At 43.7% G+C, this 24,992-nt stretch overlaps 1 protein-coding gene across 4 annotated transcripts; it reads left to right on the forward strand.

The window, feature by feature from the left end:
• The first annotated feature begins 755 nt into the window (after positions 1-755).
• SMARCE1 (SWI/SNF related BAF chromatin remodeling complex subunit E1) lies at positions 756-24,992 on the forward strand. Of its 4 annotated transcripts, none has more exons than XM_069751595.1 (11): positions 756-877; positions 1,362-1,403; positions 4,237-4,280; positions 7,856-7,960; positions 9,769-9,849; positions 10,027-10,158; positions 16,253-16,424; positions 18,529-18,701; positions 20,100-20,201; positions 20,920-21,157; positions 24,246-24,992. In XM_069751595.1, exons 2-11 carry the CDS (start codon positions 1,397-1,399, stop codon positions 24,479-24,481), a joined length of 1,290 nt encoding a protein of 429 aa, XP_069607696.1. In that variant the 5' UTR covers positions 756-877; positions 1,362-1,396; the 3' UTR covers positions 24,482-24,992. The 4 variants fall into 4 exon arrangements, with proteins under 4 accessions (XP_069607696.1, XP_069607698.1, XP_069607697.1 ...); XM_069751597.1 differs by having other exon boundaries at positions 24,258-24,992; XM_069751596.1 differs by having other exon boundaries at positions 7,856-7,954.

Raw genomic sequence — 24,992 nt, forward strand, 5'->3', positions numbered from 1 at the left:
CCCACACTCTGCGTTTACCTTCATTGGCTGAGAAATGGCGTTTTTCGAGTCATTGAAATGCGACTTTGGCGCGAAAGTCGCGTACTGCATGGCCGACCCCACACAGGGGTCGGGTTTCATGAAACCCTCCTTTGCCAAAAGTCGGCGACTTTTAAAAATGAACGATCCGTTTCGCTCAACCCTAATTGTGACTCTTGCGTTCGATCACTTTTCTCTTCGATTTGTGGACTATAAATAAAACAGCCCCGGCCATGTTTGGTGATGAAGCATCCTGATGTAATAATTCAAATTAAACTATTTTGAAGTGTTGGTTTCCAGAAGTCATTGGCAGGACCTAAATGGTTATTCTAGTTTTGGAAAACTTCTGTTCCCCGGCTGCAGTTTGTTTCAACACCCTCCCTATCCGGGTCCTGCATCGAGTCTCCGCTGCTGCTACCGGTGTCCGTTACGTCATGTAGACAGCGCTGCAGGCAATCAGTGGGTTCGTCGGCTCATAGCGTGAAGTCTGGTGCACTGATTGACTGTACTGCGTGTTCAACTGCTCAGAAAATAGCTGTGCCCGCGACTTTTATTTGTAATAGATATTCTCCATTTTATGAAATATTAATGCAAAAAAATCAAGCACCAGCTACAAATTCGTTAGGGCACATTCGTCACAAAAAAATTAGTCTCCAATATTCACACCAAACTCTAAATTAGTGAATTCGGTAATAACACTTCTCAAGCTGGTTGTACTTGGCAGTCAGTCTGCACACGCCGACCTCATGACTCTGGTGCCGTAATTCGAGCTACTTTGTGGAAAGTGCGACAACGGAAATGAAGACTGCCTCTTCCTGAGAGAAACAATAGACCGGAGCTGGAGAGCTGAGGCGGCGAGGTGAGTGCGGGGCTACGGCGGCCGAGGAGACCGGGGGACACCGGGCCACACAAGGTGGAGCAATACCGGGTCACTGGGTATAGAGCCGGGTAGTGAGTGGCGAGAGCGGAGGCTTTGCGGCCTAGTGGCCGGGGCACTGGACATGGTGGTAACTGAGGAAAGCATCCCAATGGCCTCCTGCGTGCAGTAGTGCGGCCTGTGCCCCTGTATACAGTGAGCGTGTGACACCCAGATTTGTTATACACACCCACTGCTCGCCCTCAGCTGTTGCAAAACTCAAACTCCCATTGTGGTAATCTGGATGGGAGTTTTGCTGCAGGGACCCCCACTTCTGGGCCCCTGGATCTCCTCTCCATCCATTCCATAGACTTTGGATGGAGCAGTAGTGTGCATGGTAAGGCGCTGCCGTCATCAGGATAAAGCTCTTGTACATTTAGATTCACTGATTTTTTTTTTTTTTTCTCTTTTGTTCCCCCCTTTCCAGGATCAATGTTGGGATTGGAGAAGTAATCAGCAAACATGTCAAGTAAGTGGTTTTGCATTAGCTATAAAGCGTACCTGTTCTTTTATATCTGACCTGTGTCGGTGGCTTTTTTATTTTAATTGTAGACTGCGCCGAAGAGCTCAGCAAGTACAGGTTCATTAAGAAGTCTATGGGTTATCAGGACCTGCCCTCCCCCACCAAGCTATAACACATCTACAGGCAATAGGTGTTCGGCTTTACGCTGTAAGTCTGCAGTCACTCACTGCATTTCCTGCGCGCTGTGAGGATTCTCCAATGCAGGTGCCAGGAATGGCAGCCATGTGACTTCATGTATGTGATCTGCATTCTCCTGACCGCATTCCCACTAGACTGTCTGGCCTCGCTTAATTTAGCTGCACTGAGCGAGGCTGTGCCAATGTAGTTGGCACATGACTGCATGTATGCAAATTACATATCTGCGGTCACACACCTCCTGGCATCAGCATCGGAGGGTCCTCACGGCGTGCAGTGCACATAGTGGCTTCAGACTCGTAGCCTAAGGCCGAACAACTTGTGCCTGTATATGTGTTACAGGTTGATGGGGGAGGCCAGGTCCTGATAACCCATCCAATTGCTCGAGACTGCAGAAACTCCCTGCATAAGTGCGAGCACAGCATTGTACAGACCTATTGAGTAGGGATGGGCAGACCAGAACTTTATTATCTGACCAGAACTTTATTTCAAAGTTTGGTTCGGGAACCAACACCAATTGAAAATAAAGGTTACCTGAACTGGAAATGGAAAAAAATTCTCTCTGACCCCGGTACTGACTTCCGGTGAAAGTCCGTGTTTAGCTTTTAGCACCAGACAATAACTGTTCGGTATGAACGCCGAACTCGTAAGATCGGATTCAGCCGGCTCTACTAATGAGTCCATACTTGCAGATCTCTTCTGTGCAGGCTTTTGAACGATCGATAGAGGTCTCTGGGATCAAGACTCTTATTGCTTTAAAAGATTTTAAAGGGAACCTGTCAGCAGGATTGTGCACAGTAACCTGCAGACAATGTCAGGCGCCATTACACTGATTACAATGATACCTTGGTTGATGAAATCTGTCTTGTGGTTGTTTAATCTTTATTTTCAGTTAATGATATGCCCGGGGCGGCCTGTGGGGGTCTTCATGTGGTGCTCTGATTAGCTATTTACATCAGTATGGCTTCTGACAGGTCACTGATCCTTCATTGACCTGCCCCCTAGTTTACATAATGAATTATATATGAAGAAAAATCCCATCTTGTAGGAGGACATTTTTTTTTTTTATTGCGTCGCCTGCGCAGTAGTAGCTATCAGTTGTTTTTTTTTTAATGTATAGTATAAACAAAAAGAAAAAATTACCTGCACATAACACTTGATCATGTTGCCTGCAGAAGGGGATTTTTTTTTCAATGTACATAAACTGTTTATTATGTAAGCTAGGGGGCAGGTCAGTGAGGGAGCTGCAAACATAAGGATGAATGACCTCGGGGAGATCAAAACATCCAACACCGCGGAGACACCATCACGTGTTTCTCAACGCAGTGATCCAGAACACTGCCCCCATGCCTTATGGGAAATATGCAAATGCATGCAGAAAAGCCGCGGAGACACCATCACGTGTTTCTCAACGCAAGCAATAAATAGCCAGGCCTTTCACCGGGAAGGAACAACCACGGGAAGGGCAGCACCCAAAAAGGAAAACCACCTATGCCAAAACATGGTATCCATCCACAGACAGCTGTTTCGGAGTATTTGCCCCTCATCAGTGTGGAGTAGGAAACTGGCTATTAGGAGCAGTGCCTAGTGAAAGGACTATAAACATAAGGATGAATGACCTCGGGGAGATCAAAACATCCAACACCGCGGAGACATCATCACGTGTTTCTCAACGCAGTGATCCAGAACACTGCTCCCATCCCTTATGGGAAATATGCAAATGCATGTAGAAAAGCCGCGGAGACACCATCACGTGCCCGAAACAGCTGTCTGTGGATGGATACCATGTTTTGGCATAGGTGGTTTTCCTTTTTGGATGCTGCCCTTCCCGTGGTTGTTCCTTCCCGGTGAAAGACCTGGCTATTTATTGCTTGCGTTGAGAAACACGTGATGGTGTCTCCGCGGCTTTTCTACATGCAAGTGAGGGAGCTGTGACCTGTCACCAGTCTGAATTATGAATACCTAATCAGAGCATCACATGAAGACCCTCCACAGGCCGCCCCCGAGCACGGGCATATCATTAACTTTAAACTGAAAAAATACTATACTAAAGCATAACGTTGTAAACCATGCATGTACTAGATATATCTTCAAAATAGTATCCCTATGTACAGATTAGGGGATAACTTGCTGATCGCTTGGGCCTGACCCATGGGACCCCCATTGATCCTGAGATCGAGTCTATGCAGATTCCTATCTTGAAGCACTTTGAGCAGAGGTGTACGTGCTCAACATCTGCTCCATTCATTGTGTATGGGACTGCTGCAGAGAGCCGTGCTCGGCTATTTCTGGCAGTCCAGGGGCAATAAATGTCATAGAGGTAGAACTTGTGCACTTCTGCTCTATTCAAGACCGGACTCTATAGAACCCATCCTGGGCTCCAGAGCCCCGTTCTCAGGATCAATGTGGTCACAGACTATTACATTATCTCTGTGGGGTCTAACCTAACAAACAAGTGGACTTATATATCCCAGTTAATCTCATGCTTAGCTAGTATGGATTACCTTTTACAGCTGCATAGCCTTACTTGTAGAATATGGATGGACGTGTCACAGGAGCTTTTGCTTGCTGACATTTAAAGTGACTAATTATTATGCACTTATTTTTACTTCCCTCCAATTTAACATTATTCTCTTTCCAACAGAGCGGCCGTCGTACGCCCCGCCGCCTACCCCGGCACCTGCAACAGTAAGTGAAGCTGATTACTATTACCAGTGCTTCACACATTGCACATCAGGGCTGTAGCATAGATCAGCGGCAGGTTATCACCTCTCCAGTCTAAAGTAAACCTGTGGCTGCCTTTATCTTGCACCTGATGTGCTCACACCTCATACAACACTCCTGAGAAGCCATAGAGCCAGCAACGATTTGCATTTGTCAACTCAGAAAACCCAGAAAATGGATGTGCCCTAATTTTAATCACATTTTTATGTGATTTAAATTATTTTTTTTTCTGTTTCCATTCCCCTGATTGCTCAGCTTTGTATATAAAGCGAACCCTCCCCCCGCCTGCTTTATTCATATATCTAAATGTTGTTCTGTGTGCAGTCATCGTGTATGTCTCTGGTACCCGTGTGCTTGCTGCTGTTTTTGCTGTGTGATATATTGCATTTCTCACACTTAGATTTCTGGCTAGTCTTTCAGTATCTAACCTTTCCCACTACTGAGATAGTGATCACATGTTCTCATCTCGTGCAGCCATTGGAAAAAGCGGTAGCCCAAATGCCCACAACCCTGTTTTAGTTTGATTTTAACACTTTTTAAATAGTAACCCGGCAGTATAAATGTGATATCACGTAGCCGCTAATCATTTAAAGGGCACTTGTCATGTAAAATAATTAGTGAGTCTGAATGGCTGCATGTCTGGCGGAAGTTCGACAACTGCAACACATGCAGGAGTTGCTTGTTTGTTAGGCAATCCCTGCAGGTGTTTTGGCTGTAAAACACCCTCCAGACATGTAGATGCAGCGACTTGAACATAGTGTTCGAGCACACCACAGATACTCTGTTAGCACCCGAGCATGCTCGGGTAACACCTTATCCGAGCACGTTCGCTCAATGCTATAAAAATAATGCTATTAACCTGCATATATGTGGTTAATAGCATTCTGACACTGTATGGTCGCCACACTGACAGCCCCGCTGCTGGGAGGAAATTAACTACATTTCGCCATTCAGCCTACTTTCCAGTTGTAGGGATGACCCAAGCACGGTTTCAGACACCGCTCTGTGTTTAGAGAGCGGTGGCTGCAATCGCGGCTCTCGCAGTGACTGACAGCTCAGCATTCCAGCCTGCTGTCAGTCAGTGCCAGCGGTGTGGCTGCAGCCACTGCTCTCCATTTACAGAGCTGTGACTGAAAGCACAACGCTGACGGGAGGAATAAAGTTTATTTTCTCCCCGCAGTGAGACTCTCGGTGTGAGAGTGCTATTAACGTACAGAGTAACCACATATCTTCAGGTTAATAGTGTTATATTACGTGGCAGGTTCCCTGTAAATGGCCACCAATGTAATACATTAGAGAGACTGGCTCGCCAGAGCTGCTCTTTGCTGTCCGCCCTTCACTTTGGCGAGGGAACATGTTCTCTGTGATTTACTTCTGCCCATATAGGTAATATGCCATAGCCCATAAAAACAAAACTCTAAATTTTATTTGTCTAGTCATCTAAAAGCTAGTATATTTTTTATGTTTGCATAAATGAGAAGCTGTAAAGATGAAGACCTTTTTATAATAATCAACAGACTTGCGCTCTTAGTCCCTTTTGCTTTCATTATACACGTGAGGATAACTGCTTACATCTAGCTTGAGTTATTCCTTTGTGCCCACACAGACTACCATCACTCTCCACCTTTGGGAATCTTTATATTCATCTCTATGCCCAAACATAAAAATCTTGTAGCTTTTGTAAGCCTTGGAAGCAAAGGTTATCGTCCCTGCACACACAGGGATCTTGACTTTTGGTAAGTCTTCTGGCGTTTACAGCAAAATGCAGAATTCATTTGCAATTTTTTTCCCCCGATGTACTCTAACAGACCAAAACGATTCTTTGTAAACCACCTGAAGCATCAAATATAGGACAGCAGGAAGGAAGTCCGTCTAATGGTGGCCACACACGTCACATAGAAGTGGGTTGATGGTTGAGCAAATGTTGAACCTTCAGTCAGTGAAATTGACCATACATGTTCGTTGTCACTGTGGAGGATGAAGGATCGTCCGGGCAATGTTCTTTCACTTACAATTTTTTGTTGACCATCTTATGAAAATTTGAAACCCAGCCAACTTCTTAGGACATTGTGGTCTATCAGTTAAAACACATGCCCAGTTTTATATACTAGCCTGCCAACATTCGTTACTGTTGAAATAATCTAATTAAGGAAGGTGTGGCAATGAGCAGTGCCCGTGACTTCACATCTACAGATACTTGTAGACTTGTCTTCACCGGCATCACTCAGTGCGGAAATGAGCTGTATCAGACCGCCATGTTGGCTTTAATAAGACTTTACCCTATCATGGATGGAAAAAGCAGATTAATTCTTAGATCCTGTGGGAGGTAAATGGCAACAGATGTATGTCACCCACTTCCCAGCGCAAATCAGTGATTGGCCAGATTTACGTTGATATCTTGTAGGATGCCTGAAGGGACATTAATGCTTAGGAAAATAATGATCCTTAGTGTCAGATTTTTTTTTTTTTCCTTTAAGGATAAATTCACACTGGGCGTTTTTTCAGCATTTTATTTCTGCAGTTAACCTGATCTCTTGGCAGTAAAGAAGCTGCAGAAAAAGCCTGTTTTTCTTGCGCTTTTTGCTGCCTATTTGATGCTTTTTTTTTGCCATGCTAGATTTGACTCTTGTGCACGCTGATAAAGTTTAGTGTGGAAAAAAAGTCCTATTCCATAGAATTAGGTTTTGGCACAAAAAAAACGCTGCAAAACACAATACCTTTGTTTTTGGTGTGTGTTTTTTTTTTTTTTCAAGTTAATGGGTGAAATACGCTGAAAGAAGTGACATGCAAGGCACAAAATACTGATGAGAAAAAAAAAGCAACAATGTGTGTGCATGAGATTTCTGAAATCTCATAGGCTTTGCTGGTACTGTAAAAATCAGCTGAAAATTAGCATAAAAAATGCAGTAAAAACACCAGTGTGAACTTAGCCTAAAACATGTAAAGGGAACTTGTCAACTGATTTGTGCTGTCCAAAGTGCATGAAGCAGAGCCTGGCTGCCCCATTGAGGTCGCACATGAGTAAATATTGTTAGAAGATCCGGCTGGGTACCATAGCCTGAGACTAGTGCGGCCAGCGATTCCCAGCACTGCTGCCAATGATTGGTCTCTCCCTATGTACAAGTTCGGTGGAGACCTGTTAATTACCCGCAGCAGTGCTGAGAAGAGTCTACTGTAGTCTCTTGCTCTGGTCCTCCGCTGGAGTTTCTAAATTCATTTTCTGTGAAGTGCCGGAGAGTATCAGAATAATATACCTGACTTTTTGGGTGACATGAATCAGATGACAACTTTAAAAACAAAAAAAAAAAAATTCAACAGTAATTCAACAAAATGGATCTATTAATATTGGAGCAATGGGCTCCTACTGGCCCACAAGCTTTTCTTGTGTTTCCTCAAATGATGGATATCCCACAGCTTCCTATACACGCCATATGCAATATCATTTTCATTTTGTAACTTTTTTTCAGTTTCTATAATTTTTCTTTCCTTTGTTTGAACTCATTTCTCATTCGTGTTTTTGTCTCATTTGTTTCCATCAGCAATTGCCCAGCACACCAGGGTTTGTGGGATACAATCCATACAGTCATCTTGCCTACAACAACTACAGGCTGGGAGGGAACCCAGGCAGCAACAGCAGGGTAACGGTAGGAGATTGTAATTATGTGTGACCCGAGGCCTTGCAGCACAGTCGGAAGATGGGTTTGTGTTTCTGGAGGAGTCTGACCTCTCCCCTAAAGAGGGGTTAACCATGCAGTGTGGTAAAGGTACTGACTGGTTAACCAGCGTGGGCTAAGAGGCATTGTTAACCCTATGCGTAAGTGGGACTCCAGCTGCTGACCCAAAAAACCCACAGATTGTGTTACTAATCCTCTGCGGTAAGGCTTCTGCTTACAGAGTGACCCTATTTGCTACCACATTTTGTAACATATGGGATGTATGTCATAAAATCCACAGATGTGAAGAGGTTGTTTCTTAAGCCTTGTTATGAACAGTCTCTATCTAGAGGTCTAACTCTCTTGTAATTAATTTTTTTAATCCACCATGCGGCTCCAGAACTATAGGTCATTTTATTTAGTGCTAATGCCAACGTGGCGTGGCTCGTACGATTCTCTGGGTGTGTGTCTTTCGGCTGCTCTGCATACTTAGACAGTAGTGACGGTAAATGTGCAGCAGGGTCACATCGTAACTTGCTATTGCGCTTGGTGGGTACTATATTGTATTAGTGACTTGTGGGGTACACAGAAGATGCATTGCTACTGGAATTAATGTGAGATTTGTACTTTATTATTTTTGTAGTGTCTGTTTATATTTTTTTTAGATTTTCGGGTAGCTTCATGATTTCCGCTCTATAAATATAGTGTTATTGTACTAATATAGTTCTAATGTGAGCATTGCCCTCAGTATTTTAGTATGTCCTAATGTTTTTTTTTTTTTTTTTAATAAGTGTTTAAATGATACATCTTTTTGGCATTTGTGTATGGTTCTTTGTACAAAATGTCTAACTTTATTATACAATCATGTAATTATGGTCCCTTATAGTTACTCTGGCTAAAGAGTAATATGTAGGATATTGCTATGCATCATTATTCCGTGAGCGACCACCCACTTAGTTAAGATCATAAAAATCAACACTAAATATAAAGGCCCATATCATATATCTGGAGCCGTGCGGAGGAATTTAAAAAAAAAAAATACAATGGAAATATGATAAAAGTGAAAACTGGTGACAGGGCCTCTATAAAGTGCAAACAAACATACCATAGTTCTTTTGTGCTTATAATGTTTTTTTTTCTTTTTTAATTTCTAAAGCATTTAGCTCTTGGCACAAACTATAACTTGATTTTTCGTCCTGGAGCTATCAGTGTTAGTCCTGTACGGCCCTGGTCATTTATTCACTTCTTCCCAGCAAGTGGACAGGCACGATCAAGAATATCCCGACCTGCGGCATTCGGCAGCATTGTTTTAGATCGGGATGGCCTTTCTGTGATATCTCCTTTTATTGCTTGTGACAGACGAGTTTTTGCTGTAGTTGCATAGTCTACCAAGGCCAAGCACATATATGATAGTGAGCATCGCTGGGATCTGTAACTTTCTTACCAGTGCTGCAGACTAGAGGCCTCGGTGGCCTATTCTGGATGAAACCCTGACATTTTCTGTAATTGAATTGCATTTTATTTTTTCTTGCTGGCTAGTATACAGCTAAAGATCTTGTAGAGTATTCCTGATTGATACTTTATTCTGTCTATTACAATAAGATGATTCCAATACAACCTCTTCTCCTGTGTTGCCCAGTGTCATAGATACAGTAGTGAGTGGTTAGTAGAAGAGACTACATGGCATCCATCAATGTGAATTCATGGCTTCGCTGTTTGTGGCACACATGCTATAGTGAGTGACAAGCTATGATCTCTACAAAGACTTAAGCTTGATTTAACATGATCTTCTCTTCCAGGCTTCATCTGGGATCACTATCCCAAAGCCCCCGAAGCCTCCAGATAAGCCGCTGATGCCATACATGAGATACAGCAGGAAGGTGAGTGATGGATCTGCAGTATTGGAGGCACAGCTATTTGTCTCCATACCATTAGCTTCTCCAAAAGCCCGATTTGTTCCTATAGAACACCTCCAGAGTACACGCTGCACCAAGAAAATCCTGTAGACATTTAATAAAACAAAAATCCTCTCCGCCACCCTTAATGTCTCTGAATAGGTCTGGGACCAAGTGAAGGCGTCCAACCCTGACCTTAAGTTGTGGGAGATTGGAAAGATCATTGGTGGTATGTGGCGTGACCTCACCGATGAGGAGAAGCAAGAGTACTTGAACGAATATGAAGCTGAAAAGGTACGAGGCATTAGTGTTCAGAAAACTGAAAAATATCCCTAAAAAAATCTCATTAGAGCCACTGAAGGCTTCAGCCGCTGTTTCTTCTGAGGTGTGAGGGTTGACACTGCTGTTCACTGGGTCCCAGGCTGCATAATATTGGATGGGATTAATTGGATTCAAAATGTCTTATATGCCAGTAGTATTTAGTGTTGTCCTCCGATATCTTCATACCTGTGATGCCAGTAGTATTTAGCATTACCCTCTATGTCCGGCGTGCATAAAAGAGCCATGTATAGCACTGGCGATTGGAATATCGCATCTCCATATCTCCTAAGGGGACTATTAAATATATCTCATCAAAGGATAATAAAAGAAGCGGCACTCACCAGTTTGCTGAAAAAAGTGTCTTTAATGCAGCCTTAATCCATGCTTACAGGCTATTCAGACACGTTGCAGGTGATTGTGAGGGTGCGGGGAGTGAAGGAGGACGACGTCCTCCTTCACTCCCCGCACCCTCACAATCACCTGCAACGTGTCTGAATAGCCTGTAAGCATGGATTAAGGCTGCATTAAAGACACTTTTTTCAGCAAACTGGTGAGTGCCGCTTCTTTTATTATCCTTTGATGAGATATGAAGATTACTGTTACTTATTGAGCAGAGCACCGTATCCAGTAGCTTTATCTGGAAAACGCAATTGGTATATATCGGTGAAATAAGCAAAGGGGCATAGAACCAGAAGGCGAGCCCTGGTGCTGTTCCAATCTTTGTTTGTCATGCAGGACTATTAAATATAGTAAACACCAAAAGTTTGGACACACCTTCTCATTTAAAGATTTTTCTGTATTTTCATGACTATGATAATTGTACATTCACACTGAAGGCACCAAAACTATGAATTAACACATGTGGAATTATATACTTAACAAAAGAGTATGAAACAACTGAAATTGTCTTATATTCTAGGTTCTAGTAGCCACCTTTTGCTTTGATGACTGCTTTGCACACTCTTGGCATTCTCTTGATGAGCTTCAAGAGGTAGTCACCGGGAATGGTTTTCACTTCACAGGTGTGTCCTGTCAGGTTTAATAAGTGGGATTTCTTGTCTTATAAATGGGTTGGGATCATCAGGTGGGTTGTGCAGAATTCTGATGGATACACAGCTGATAGTCCTACTGAATAGATGGCAAGAAAAAAGCAGCTAAGAAAAACGAGTGGCCATCATTACTTTAAGAAATGAAGGTCAGTCAGTCTGAAAAATTGGGAAAACTTTGAAAGTGTCCCCAAGTACAGTGGCAAAAACCATCAAGCGCTACAAAGAAACTGGCTCACATGAGGAAGACCCAGAAAGGAAGACCAAGAGTCACCTCTGCTTCTGAGGATAAGTTTACCCGAGTCACCAGCCTCAGAAATCGCAGGTTAACAGCAGCTCAGATTAGAGACCAAGTCAATGCCACACAGAGTTCTAGCAGCAGACACATCTCTACAACAACTGTTAAGAGTACACTTTGTGCAGCAGGCCTTCATGGTAAAATAGCTGCTAGGAAACCACTGCTAAGAAGAGGCAACAAGCAGAAGAGACTTGTTTGGGCTAAAGAATAATAAATAATAATAATAATTTTTATTTATATAGCGCCAACATATTCCGCAGCGCTTTACAAATTCTAGAGGGGACTTGTACAGACAATAGACATTACAGCATAACAGAAATCACAGTTCAAAATAGATACCAAGAGGAGTGAGGGCCCTGCTCGCAAGCTTACAAACTATGGGGAAAAGGGGAATGGACATTAGGCCAGTGGAAATCTGTGCTTTGGTCTGATGAGTCCAAATTTGAGATCTTTGGTTCCAACCACCGGAACCCAAACACACCTCCAGGCTGTGTAAGGGCTATTTGACCAAGAAGGAGAGTGATGGGGTGCTACGCCAGATGACCTGGCCTCCACAGTCACCAGACCTGAACCCTATCTAGATGGTTTGGGGTGAGCTGGACTGCAGAGTGAAGGCAAAAGGGCCAAAAGTGCTAAGCATCTCTGGGAACTCCGTCAAGATTTGTGGGAAGACCATTTCTGGTGACTACCGTACCTCTTGAAGCTCATCAAGAGAATGCCAAGAGTGGGGAAAGCAGTCATCAAAGTAAAAGGTGTCTACTTTGAAGAACCTAGAATATAAGACATAATTTCAGTTGTTTCACAGTTTTTTTGTGAAGTATACACTTCCACATTTGTTAATTCATAGTTTTGATGCCTTCAGTGTGAATTTACAATTTCCATAGTCATGAAAATACAAAAAAAAAAATCTTTAAATGAGGTGTGTCCAAACTTTTGGTCTGTACTGTATATGTATATATGTGTGTGTGTGTGTGTGTGTGTGTGTGTGTGTATGTATGTATGTATATATATATATATATATATATATATATATATATATATATATATATATATATATATATATATATATATTATATATATAAAAAAAATTTTTTTCACACGCACACACATTCGTTATCGCTGCGTTCAGAAACACCCGATCTATCAAAATATAAAATCAATTAATCTGATCGGTAAACCGCATAACATGCCATACATAAAGCGAAATATGCATGATGATAAATATTAAACAAACATTTAAAGGGAACCTGTCACCCCCAAAATCGAATCTAAGCCCACCAGCATCAGGGGATTATCTACAGCATTCTGGAATGCTGTAGCTAAGCCCCCGATGTATCCTAAAAGGTGAGAAAGAGGTTAATTATACTCACCCAGGGGTGGTCCCACTTCCATGGGCGTCGCGGTCCGGTCCGGGGCCTCCTATCTTACGATGACATCCTCTTCTTGTCTTCACGCTCCGGCGCAGGTGTACTTTGCCATGTTGAGGCAGAGCAAAGTACTGCAGTGCGCAGGCGCCGGGAAAGGTCAGAGAGGCCCAGCGCCTGCGTACTGCAGTACACAACAGGGCAGACAAAGTGCGCCGGAGCCGTAGCGTGAAGACAAGAAGAGGACGTCATCGTAAGAAGATAGGAGGCCCCAGACCGCGACGCCCATCGCAGTTGACCGTCCCTGGGTGAGTATAATCTAACCTCTTTCTCACCTTTTAGGATACATCGGGGGCTTATCTACAGCATTGCAGAATACTGTAGATAAGCCCCTGATGTTGGTGGGCTTAGCTCACCTTCGATTTTGGGGGTGACAGGTTCCCTTAAAAATTGCAATATGATGTGCCATTGACAACTGGTAAATGATAACTAATCTTAAAAAAAGAAAATTATAAAATATCTATGACCAAAAAGGAACGAAATTAGGAGGTAAGACCTTCAAAAGCTTGCTACTTAATTGGCACCCGTATCTGCATACTTGTACTGACCTGGGGAATCATATTGCCAGGTCAGATTTGCCATATATTGAACATGGAAAATAAAATTGTGGATTGGAATCTTTTTTTTTTTTTTTCACGCTTTTTAGTACACAATATGTCAGAATAAATGGAGTCACTCAAAAGTACTGCTCGTCCTGCAAAAAACAAGTCCTCGTGTGGAAAAATAAAGTTATAACTCTTGGAATGAGAGGGAAAAAAACGGAAAATCACCCCGTGGTGAAGGGGTTAGCCAGTAACTCTTTCCTGACATTAGATGTACTGGTACGTCCAACATCGCGTTCTCTTCTTTGATGCAGACTTAGGAGTTGTCTTGCATCTTTCCTGGCAGATGATGGCTGTCCATGGGGCGCTCCGCTCTTCACGTCGATCGCCTATTTTCCCCTTGTGAGGCAATTCTGAGATGCTGATTGTTTGCCTTGGCAGCCAGGGTCCCTATGAGGCTCCCCGTGGCAGCCATGACAATGCTTTTGTGAGGACCAGCCTATGGCAGCGTTCAATGACCACCACAACCTCAAATCCCCTAAGAGGACTACAATGTAAAGGTTAAAAAAAAGCTTACAAAACTATAACATTTTGAATTGCCACTGTCCCTCCCTCTTTCTTAATTAAAAGTAAAGCTGTAAAAAAATAATAAAAATAAACATGGCTTCACTGCGCGTAGGGCCACCTCCAGGCGCTCTTGCACGTAGGGCTGCCGCCAGGCGCTCTTGCGCGTAGGGCAACCGCCAGGCGCTCTTGCGCGTAGGGCCGCCGCCAGGCGCTCTTGCGCGTAGGGCCGCCGCCAGGCGCTCTTGCGCGTAGGGCCGCCGCCAGGCGCTCTTGCGCGTAGGGCCGCCGCCAGGCGCTCTTGCGCGTAGGGCCGCCGCCAGGCGCTCTTGCGCGTAGGGCCGCCGCCAGGCGCTCTTGCGCGTAGGGCCGCCGCCAGGCGCTCTTGCGCGTAGGGCCGCCGTACAGATGTGTTGTGCATTTTGCAGTTTTGTGCATGATGCTTGTTCGTGATGTGGTCGCCACGTACAGCAAAAGTGATGACTTCACAAACTACAATAATGTGCAAATAAACTAGAGTTTGGTGTGGTATACCAACAGTGATAAAAGGGTTATAGGTTTATTAAAGTGTCCGATGAGCAGCACTCTTTTTCTACAAATCTGGAGAAGCAGGACTATACACCCAATGACTCCCCCCTTTCACTGCAGATCCTAGTAATATGCCATACACTGACATACCGCAGATTGTGAGAGGCTGCTTAGTTATCTCCATATACAAATGTATATGATGGCCACTATTACTGTGCATTTTCTATTTTTGCAGCAATTTGTAAAGATAAGTCCTCGGATTGGACTTCGCTTATGATACAGGTGAAAATATGATATTTGTTGCCTAAGAACTTAGTGTTTTGACCTATATTCAGTCTGCGGGATCACTGGGTTTAGCAACCACCTAGCCCCTGCATGTGGATATAGGACACAGCTACCTGAGACCCCCCCCCCCCCCCATCAATAGACTGTAGTGGTCTCAAGACTTGGATGACAGTGTAGTCCAATTTACTCCTTCAGAATAAGACTACTTTTCATCTGTGCACTGGATCCCGATTTTGTCTTTTTATACCACCCGTGCGTTTGTTTTTTTTCTTGTATGAGGAAAGAAAGCAGAAGATTTCCCCAGCTTCCCTTAGTGTATGTCAGTGAAAAATAGACAGCACGAGAATGCAACTTTTGTGAGATCCATGTGTTTTTTTTTCTTTTTTTTTCTTTTCTTTTTTTTTTTAAGAACCCATTTACTTGAATGGTCACTTTGGATCCTCAAGTCAGACCATGTGGACACATGAAAAGACTTATAAAGTAAGGTGGGGATGTGTTCTTTAACCTCGGACTTGTGAAAAAGGCCTGAAGCTTCTTGTTTTTGTACACCAATAGAGAAGATTGTGTTGGTGTGTGTAGTTAACATTCCACAGAACAGCCACACCAACACAATAAAAAAGGACCTCATGGCTCCTCTTGGGGAAGCCATGTCCCACTACCTGTTGCCAGGCCACTTGCTTTGCTCTTATGGTGCACAGGCTGTTCTTTGAGTGACATTTTCTCTCTGCCTTTCCTATAACCTAAGTTAGTTGTGTAGATAATAGAACTGCCTATTAAATCATAATGGAGTAAGTGTTGCTTACTATAGGGATCTCCAAACTGTGGTTTGGGACTCCCGAGGAAAATTGCAACAACATCTGTTTCTTTAACCAGTAGGGACAGGATAGATGTAGGAAAGAAGCATTTTATACGTTTGCATTTGTTGGTGTCTTTCTTTCCTCAGGCCGCAGTGTGTCTGTGCTCCTCACTTTCAGGTGGGCAATCTTTGGATCTCCGTGTTGTCTCCGCTGTACACTTGGGCTAAGTTGCAGTGCTGCTAATCATTCGCACTAAAGGGGTAAAATGAAAATTCCAGCACAGTCCATAGAGTTTCTTATCCAATCCCATACAGCCTTTTAAAAACCTGAATGAGATGGATGACGAAGCAATGGCTTGTGATTAGCAGGACTGTCATGTACGGGGCAGTCAAGAAAATGGACTGCTAATGTTTTTTCAATTTGTGCAGAAGTCTAGTCCTAGAACGATCCAATTAGGTGTCCGTAGGATAGTGAAGCACGGTGCTGTACAGAGGTCATTCTCGGCATTAATCTGTAGCGTACTTAATGGCTGTTTTGGTGCATCTGATTGTAATTGTGGTTTCTGCTGTGCTTTTTTTTGCAGATTGAGTACAATGAATCCATGAAGACGTACCACAACTCGCCTGCTTATCTTGCGTACATCAATGCCAAAAGCAGAGCTGAAGCAGCCCTAGAGGAAGAAAGCCGCCAGCGCCAGTCTCGCATTGATAAGGGCGAGCCATACATGAGCATCCAGCCAGCCGAGGATCCTGACGGTAAGTAAATCTGACCAATGTTCCGGTTTGCTTTAGTTAGGGCATTTTCACATGTAGCAGAGACTGATGCATGTGTCTTAATGGGAATTGTAAAGGTCAATGCACATGCTATAAAAACCTTATTCAGATGTAGTGATTTATAGTCACAGAAATGTTCGGAATAGATTGTGTAAAAATACTGTTTAGGGAGCTTTTATAATTACGATAATTTTTCTTTAACCCCTTCATGACCGGGGGATTTTTCGTTTTTCCGTGTTCGTTTTTCGCTCCCCTCCTTCCCAGAGCCATAACTTTTTTATTTTTCTGTCAATTTGGCCATGTGAGAGCTTATTTTTTGCGGGACGAGTTGTACTTTTGAACGACATCATTGGTTTTAGCATGTCGTGTACTAGAAAACGGGAAAAAAATTCCAAGTGCGGTGAAATTGCAAAAAAAAGTGCAATCCCACATTGGTTTTTTGTTTGGCTTTTTTGCTAGGTTCACTAAATGCTAAAACTGACCTGCCATTATGATTCTCCAGGTCATTACGAGTTCATAGACACCAAACATGACTAGGTTATTTTTTTTATCTAAGTGGTGAAAAAAAATTCCAAACTTTGCTAAAAAAAAAAAAAAAATTGCGCCATTTTCCGATACTCGTAGCGTCTCCATTTTTCATCATCTGGGGTCAGTTGAGGGCTTATTTTTTGCGTGCCGAGATGACGTTTTTAATGATAGCATTTCGGTGCAGATACGTTCTTTTGATCGCCCGTTATTGCATTTTAATGCAATGTCGCGGCGACCAAAAAAACGTAATTCTGGCGTTTCGAATTTTTTTCCCGCTACGCTGTTTAGCGATCAGGTTAATACTTTTTTTTAATTGATAGATCGGGCGATTCTGAGCGCGGCGATACCAAATATGCGTAGATTTGATATTTTTTTTATTGATTTATTTTGATTGGGGCGAAAGGGGGGTGATTTAAACTTTTATGTTTTTTTTTTATTTTTTTCACATTTTTTTAAACTTTTTTTTTAACTTTTGCCATGCTTCAATAGCCTCCATGAGAGGCTAGAAGCAGGCATAGCACGATCGGCTCTGCTACATAGCAGCGATCTGCTGATCGCTGCTATGTAGCAGAATTGCACGTGTGCTGTGAGCGCCGACCACAGGGTGGCGCTCACAGCGACGGGCAATCAGTAACCATAGAGGTCTCAAGGACCTCTATGGTTACCATTCACAAGCATCGCCGACCCCCGATCATGTGACGGGGGTCGGCGATGACGTCATTTCCGGCCGCCCGGCCGGAAGCGGTAGTTAAATGCCGCTGTCTGCGTTTGACAGCGGCATTTAACTAGTTAATAGGTGCGGGCAGATCGCGATTCTGCCCGCGCCTATTACGGGCACATGTCAGCTGTTCAAAACAGCTGACATGTCCCGGCTTTGGTGCGGGCTCACCGCGGAGCCCTGCATCAAAGCAGGGGAGCCGGCATCGGACGGTATAGTACGTCCGATGCCGGTAAGGGGTTAAAAAAAAAAATGTACATGCTAATTGTTTATACTAGAAGTAGGAGGTCAGAAATTTCTGTGTTCACAGAATCTGCACTGCTGAATTTGAGAAATTTTAGAGTGACAGCTAGGGGGCGTATAGAGAAATGTCTGTAATACTATGGATTGTTTCCTAGTAGGTAATCTGGCTCCCCCTCGTGCCTCATAGGAATAAGGCAAGCAATAATATGTGACATTGCTTCATATAACACTGTACTAGTAAAATCACTTACAATAGTCATGTCTTTCTAAATATTCTCGGTTTATCCACATTGGACACTTTATGCTAATACCCGTTCAGGATTTTGGGAAGCAGGTTAATAGATGCAGTTCTGTTAGTTGTTAGGCTGTGTGCATACTAGAGGTTGGAAACCGTGCTGCCATTTGATCGTTTTGCTGCATATTCGCATAATTATCGGAGTGATTTTTAGTTGCTCATTTGCAAATTGGGTCAGTCTACACGTTGGCGCAGTTTTGGCGAATTTTGGCACACCTCAGGCACAACATGCGTGCGTAGTCCTCAAGCAGCTAATAACTAACGTTGACCTAACCTGTTCACATTTTGTTTCTCTGTTTAAGACTACGATGATGGGTTTTCCATGAAGCATTCAGCAGCGGCACGTTTCCAGAGGAATCATCGCCTAATTAGTGAAATCTTGAGCGAGAGCGTAGTGCCCGATGTGCGATCTGTTGTCACCACGGCCAGGATGCAGGTCCTTAAAAGACAAGTCCAGTCCCTTATGGTTCATCAGGTTAGTACTGGGGTAAAACTCAATTGCTGGCACTTGTCTCTGCTTATTAGGACTATGGCGAGAGATACCATGCAAACAGCCCTGCGGTGGTTGTTAATAAGTACATGCTTGATTCCTTCCCAGATTTATATCTTCCCATATTCTCCTTGCATATGACCGCATAGTATTCCTACTTATTGTCCTCTAGGATTCTATAACATCCTTCAGTGTACTCGTAGACGACCATAATGCTGCAGATTATTATATTGTTTATGGAGTAAAACCGACTGATGTCAGTTTCTACATTAACACATAAGTGACCACCTGACACTATCGGATTTAGGCCGGATTCACAAGCATTATCGTGTATTTTGGGGCCTTATCACTGATGATCTGTTTTAGTTTAAAAATAAAAAGTTTCCCTTGCTCTCAAAATCTCAAGAAAAAAAGTACTAAGGCTCGTTCAGTGTTAAACGTCCATATGCAAAATGGCACATTCTGCAGTTCTGTGGATATTTCACATGAACATTTTTTTACACTAACCAAGAGTCCACGTGTTAAAAAAAAAAAAATGGAAGCACACATTTGTATGATCCATGTTTCAGATCAGACTTGCTCATTAAAGGGGTGCATTAAACTGATGCCATAAGGACATCATCACATCTGTTATCTACAGATTTATTTCAGGTAATAATGTAGGAAACTGTATTTGGCCTTCAGTGGTTGATGTTCAAAGAAGGATGTTGTATAGATTTAAAAGCCAGACCTACAGATGGCTTACGGATTAAAAATTGACCGGCCTATGGTACAAAATAAAAAAACAAGTCCTAAACCATTTAGGCTTTTTTTTTGCATTTTACAGCACTGAAAAATGTATGGAGATTGTTTTTCTTAGTTTTTATGCAGCTACTGCATATAGTGCAGCTCTATTCTAGTGATTGGGGCTTGGACACGGCTGCATAGACATTAATGGTGCGTGCTGTAAATTTTCATAGGGGTAAGTAACTAAAAGCTTCTTCTAGAAACGCTCGTCACTATAAGTTGCAGCTTCCTTTCTCACTTAAAAGTTGTATCCCTTTCTCTGAATGGAAGCGTGAATAAACACGTTGAGCAGAAACTAACCTCACCCCAGTCCGCAGGTGTGGTGAATGGGTGTGTACTAACCCCTAGTTTACCACTAATGGCGCCATACACATTAGTATTAAGGCACAACACATTGTCTAGGCTATGGACACCTTTGGGGGCATTTACTCAGCTTGGACATTGGAGAGACAATTAGAAAATCAATAGTGAAATGTATTTTTTTTTGTATTAATAATAATAATAATAATAATAATATCATTATGTCTACTGGGTCTGAAAGATGTCTGGGAAGATTATTGTCCATTTTGTCCTGACTTATCTGTGTTTTCACATCAGCGCAAATTGGAAGCCGAGCTGTTACAAATTGAAGATCGTCACCAGGAAAAGAAGAGAAAGTTCTTGGAAAGTACCGATGCCTTCAACAATGAGCTTAAACGGGTAATTTTCAGTATTCTGCTTCCTGAGTGCTGTCTGTACTATTCTCTATGCTCTTGTTAGAGCTAGCGTTATCACCCACTGTCAGAGTCAAGCTGTTCCCTTATTGAACATGCTGGAAACAGTCGCCTTATACATTGCCCTGTGTTGTGTGACGTATCCGGTGTGCAGGGTACATTGTCCTGTGTTGCAGGACGTGTCTGGTGTACAGGGTGCGTTGTCCTGTGTTGCGGGACGTGTCCGGTGTGCAGGGTGCGTTGTCCTGTGTTGCGGGACGTGTCCGGTGTGCAGGGTGCGTTGTCCTGTGTTGCGGGACGTGTCCGGTGTGTAGGGTGCGTTGTCCTGTGTTGCGGGACGTGTATGGTGTGCAGGGTACATTGTCCTGTGTTGCAGGATGTGTCCGGTGTGCAGGGTATGTTGTCCTGTGTTGCGGGACGTTACTGGTGTGCAGGGTACATTGTCCTGTGTTTCGGCATGTGTGCAGGGTGCGTTGTCCTGTGTTGCGGGACGTGTCCGGTGTGCAGGGTACATTGTCCTGTGTTTCGGCATGTGTCCGGTGTGCAGGGTGCGTTGTCCTGTGTTGCGGGACGTGTCCGGTGTGCAGGGTACATTGTCCTGTGTTGTGGGATTTTCTTTGCATGGTCTTCCGGTGTGCAGGGTACATTGTCCTGTGTTGTGGGATTTTCTGTGCATGGTCTTCACCCTTGTTTGCTATTTACAGCTATGCAGCCTGAAAGTGGAAGTTGATATGGATAAAATTGCAGCGGAAATTGCTCAGGCAGAAGAACAGGCGCGCAAGCGTCAAGAAGAACGAGAGAAAGAAGCGGCAGAACAAGCTGAACGCAATCAAACCGCTGCAGCAGCAGCAGCCGCCGCGGCAGCCGCTGCTGCTGAAGAGGAGCAGGAGGTGGTGAAGACTGAAGAGAAGAATGGAGAGGAGGAGGTGGCGATGGAGACACGTATGTATGGTTTTTATCGGTGATTTGCTTAAAAGTCACATGACTAATGTTTTACCTTTTAGGTTTCAAAAGTAAAACCCTTACCTAACCAACCCCTAACCCACTGATTGGCATATCCTACTGGTGCTTTAATATTGCCAGCTCTTAGCGGTGTGACGGCTCTGTGTTTGATATATGCAGGCCTCATGCTGCCTTCTGACTCTAGTTACTGCAAGTTTAAAATGAAGGAAGATGGTTACTCCCAATTATTTTACTACTAGATGGTGGCCCGATTCTAACGCATCGGGTATTCTAGAATATGCATGCCCACGTAGTATATTGCCCTGCCCACGTAGTATATTGCCCAGCCCACGTAGTATATTGCCCAGCCCACGTAGTATATTGCCCAGCCCACGTAGTATATTGCCCAGCCCACGTAGTATATTGCCCAGCCCACGTAGTATATTGCCCAGCCCACGTAGTATATTGCCCAGCCCACGTAGTATATTGCCCAGCCCACGTAGTATATTGCCCAGCCCACGTAGTATATTGCCCAGCCCACGTAGTATATTGCCCAGCCCACGTAGTATATTGCCCAGCCCACGTAGTATATTGCCCAGCCCACGTAGTATATTGCCCAGCCCACGTAGTATATTGCCCAGCCCACGTAGTATATTGCCCAGCCCACGTAGTACAGGTCCTTCTCAAAAAATTAGCATATAGTGTTACATTTCATTATTTACCATAATGTAATGATTACAATTAAACTTTCATATATTATAGATTCATTATCCACCAACTGAAATTTGTCAGGTCTTTTATTGTTTTAATACTGATGATTTTGGCATACAACTCCTGATAACCCAAAAAACCTGTCTCAATAAATTAGCATATCAAAAAAAGGTTCTCTAAACGACCTATTACCCTAATCTTCTGAATCAACTAATTAACTCTAAACACATGCAAAAGATACCTGAGGCTTTTATAAACTCCCTGCCTGGTTCATTACTCAAAACCCCCATCATGGGTAAGACTAGCGACCTGACAGATGTCAAGAAGGCCATCATTGACACCCTCAAGCAAGAGGGTAAGACCCAGAAAGAAATTTCTCAACAAATAGGCTGTTCCCACAGTGCTGTATCAAGGCACCTCAATGGTAAGTCTGTTGGAAGGAAACAATGTGGCAGAAAACGCTGTACAACGAGAAGAGGAGACCGGACCCTGAGGAAGATTGTGGAGAAGGACCGATTCCAGACCTTGGGGAACCTGAGGAAGCAGTGGACTGAGTCTGGTGTGGAAACATCCAGAGCCACCGTGCACAGGCGTGTGCAGGAAATGGGCTACAGGTGCCGCATTCCCCAGGTAAAGCCACTTTTGAACCATAAACAGCGGCAGAGGCGCCTGACCTGGGCTACAGAGAAGCAGCACTGGACTGTTGCTAAGTGGTCCCAAGTACTTTTTTCTGATGAAAGCAAATTTTGCATGTCATTCGGAAATCAAGGTGCCAGAGTCTGGAGGAAGACTGGGGAGAAGGAAATGCCAAAATGCCTGAAGTCCAGTGTCAAGTACCCACAGTCAGTGATGGTGTGGGGTGCCATGTCAGCTGCTGGTGTTGGTCCACTGTGTTTCATCAAGGGCAGGGTCAATGCAGCTAGCTATCAGGAGATTTTGGAGCACTTCATGCTTCCATCGGCTGAAATGCTTTATGGAGATGAAGATTTCATTTTTCAGCACGACCTGGCACCTGCTCACAGTGCCAAAACCACTGGTAAATGGTTTACTGACCATGGTATTACTGTGCTCAATTGGCCTGCCAACTCTCCTGACCTGAACCCCATAGAGAATCTGTGGGATATTGTGAAGAGAAAGTTGAGAGACGCAAGACCCAACACTCTGGATGAGCTTAAGGCCGCTATTGAAGCATCCTGGGCCTCCATAACATCTCAGCAGTGTCACAGGCTGATTGCCTCCATGCCATGCCGCATTGAAGCAGTCATTTCTGCCAAAGGATTCCCGACCAAGTATTGAGTGCATAACTGAACATTATTATTTGATGGTTTTTTTGTTTGTTATTAAAAAACACTTTTATTTGATTGGATGGGTGAAATATGCTAATTTATTGAGACAGGTTTTTTGGGTTATCAGGAGTTGTATGCCAAAATCATCAGTATTAAAACAATAAAAGACCTGACAAATTTCAGTTGGTGGATAATGAATCTATACTATATGAAAGTTTAATTGTAATCATTACATTATGGTAAGTAATGAAATTTAACACTATATGCTAATTTTTTGAGAAGGACCTGTATATTGCCCAGCCCACGTAGTATATTGCCCAGCCCACGTAGTATATTGCCCAGCCCACGTAGTATATTGCCCAGCCCACGTAGTATATTGCCCAGCCAGGTTTGTCACAGGTTAAAAAAAAACAAAACATATACTCACCTTTCCGAGGGAGCCCTTGTAGTCCACGGCAGCTTCCGGTCCCAGGGTTGGTATGAACGCAGGATCTGTGATGACGTCGCGGTCACATGACCGTGACGTCATGGCAGGTCCTTCTGCCACCGCAACCTGCAACGGAAGATGGCGGCCGGCGCGAGCTGCTTTGGAGGGTGAGTATAGCAGGTTTTTTTCATTTTTTATTATTATTAACATTACATTTGCCGCATAGGCAGCGTCAATAGTAAAAAGTTGGGGACACACAGGGTTAATAACGGCGGTAACTGAGTGCGTTACCCGCGGCATAACGCGGTCCGTTACCGCCGGCATTAACCCTGTGTTAGCGGTGACCGGAAGGGAGTATGCGGGCAACAGGCACTGACTGCGGGGAGTAAGGAGCGGCCATTTTCTTCCGGACTGTGCCCGTCGCTGATTGGTCGCAGCAGCCATGACAGGCAGCTGGCGAGACCAGTCAGCGAATGAATAACCGTGACAGAAGGACAGACAGACAGAAGTGACCCATAGACAATTATATATATAGATGCAACAGCTTTGCTTCTGCCTCTGTTTCTTGTCTTAGAAAATAGTTTACTTTTCATATAGCTAAAGGACAAATAAGCAGCGACCTGGCAACCATTATATTCCTATATGAGTAGTGTATATGTTTCAGTTTCTCTTCCAGAGGACACCCCTTCTTTGCCACCAACAGAAGAGACCAGCGAGAGCCAGCAGAATGGTGAGGAGGGAACATCTACCCCAGAAGATAAGGAAAGTGGACAAGAAGCGGTGGATAGCACCCTGGACGAGGGAACAAGTGACAGCAACACTGGGTCTGAGAGCAACAGTGGAACGGTGGAGGAAACCACTACAGATCAACCAGCGGAGGAAGCAGATAGGAAGGATTGATCTGTATGATAAGGGTTGCCTGTGTTATAGTGTCACCTATGGGTCGGTGAAGGAAGTCCTCTCAAATCATTCCTAAATTTTAATCCCAACATAATATTTCTTCTTGACGGCTATCTCTGTGGGCTCTTGTCAGCACTGCCATGTCTGGCATGATGGTGGTTGGGCAGCTGCACCATAGAAATAGCGTCATGTAGCATTTTAGCTGGCTGCAATGTGCTGTAACCTGACAATGGAATTAAATGGTGTCGTCCCGATGGGTGTAGATCGGCTTCATGCGGAGTCAGTAGTGCAGCAGTGTTCAAGTCCTGCATGGTTTTAAGTCTTTACCCTGAATTCAATTTTAATCTGCCCACACCCCCACCTTTCTATGCTGCATATTTATAGCTAATGTGGCCTAAACACAATTCTCAGTGCAGTTGTGTATGAAAATCTGGTGTTTCAACTGATGTTTTTTATTACTTTATCTTTTTTTATCAAATACAAAGAAAATAAAGAAGAGTGAAACATTTTA

Source organism: Ranitomeya imitator, chromosome 2 (genome assembly GCF_032444005.1).
Source record: "Ranitomeya imitator isolate aRanImi1 chromosome 2, aRanImi1.pri, whole genome shotgun sequence".
Taxonomy (NCBI): Eukaryota; Metazoa; Chordata; class Amphibia; order Anura; family Dendrobatidae; genus Ranitomeya; species Ranitomeya imitator.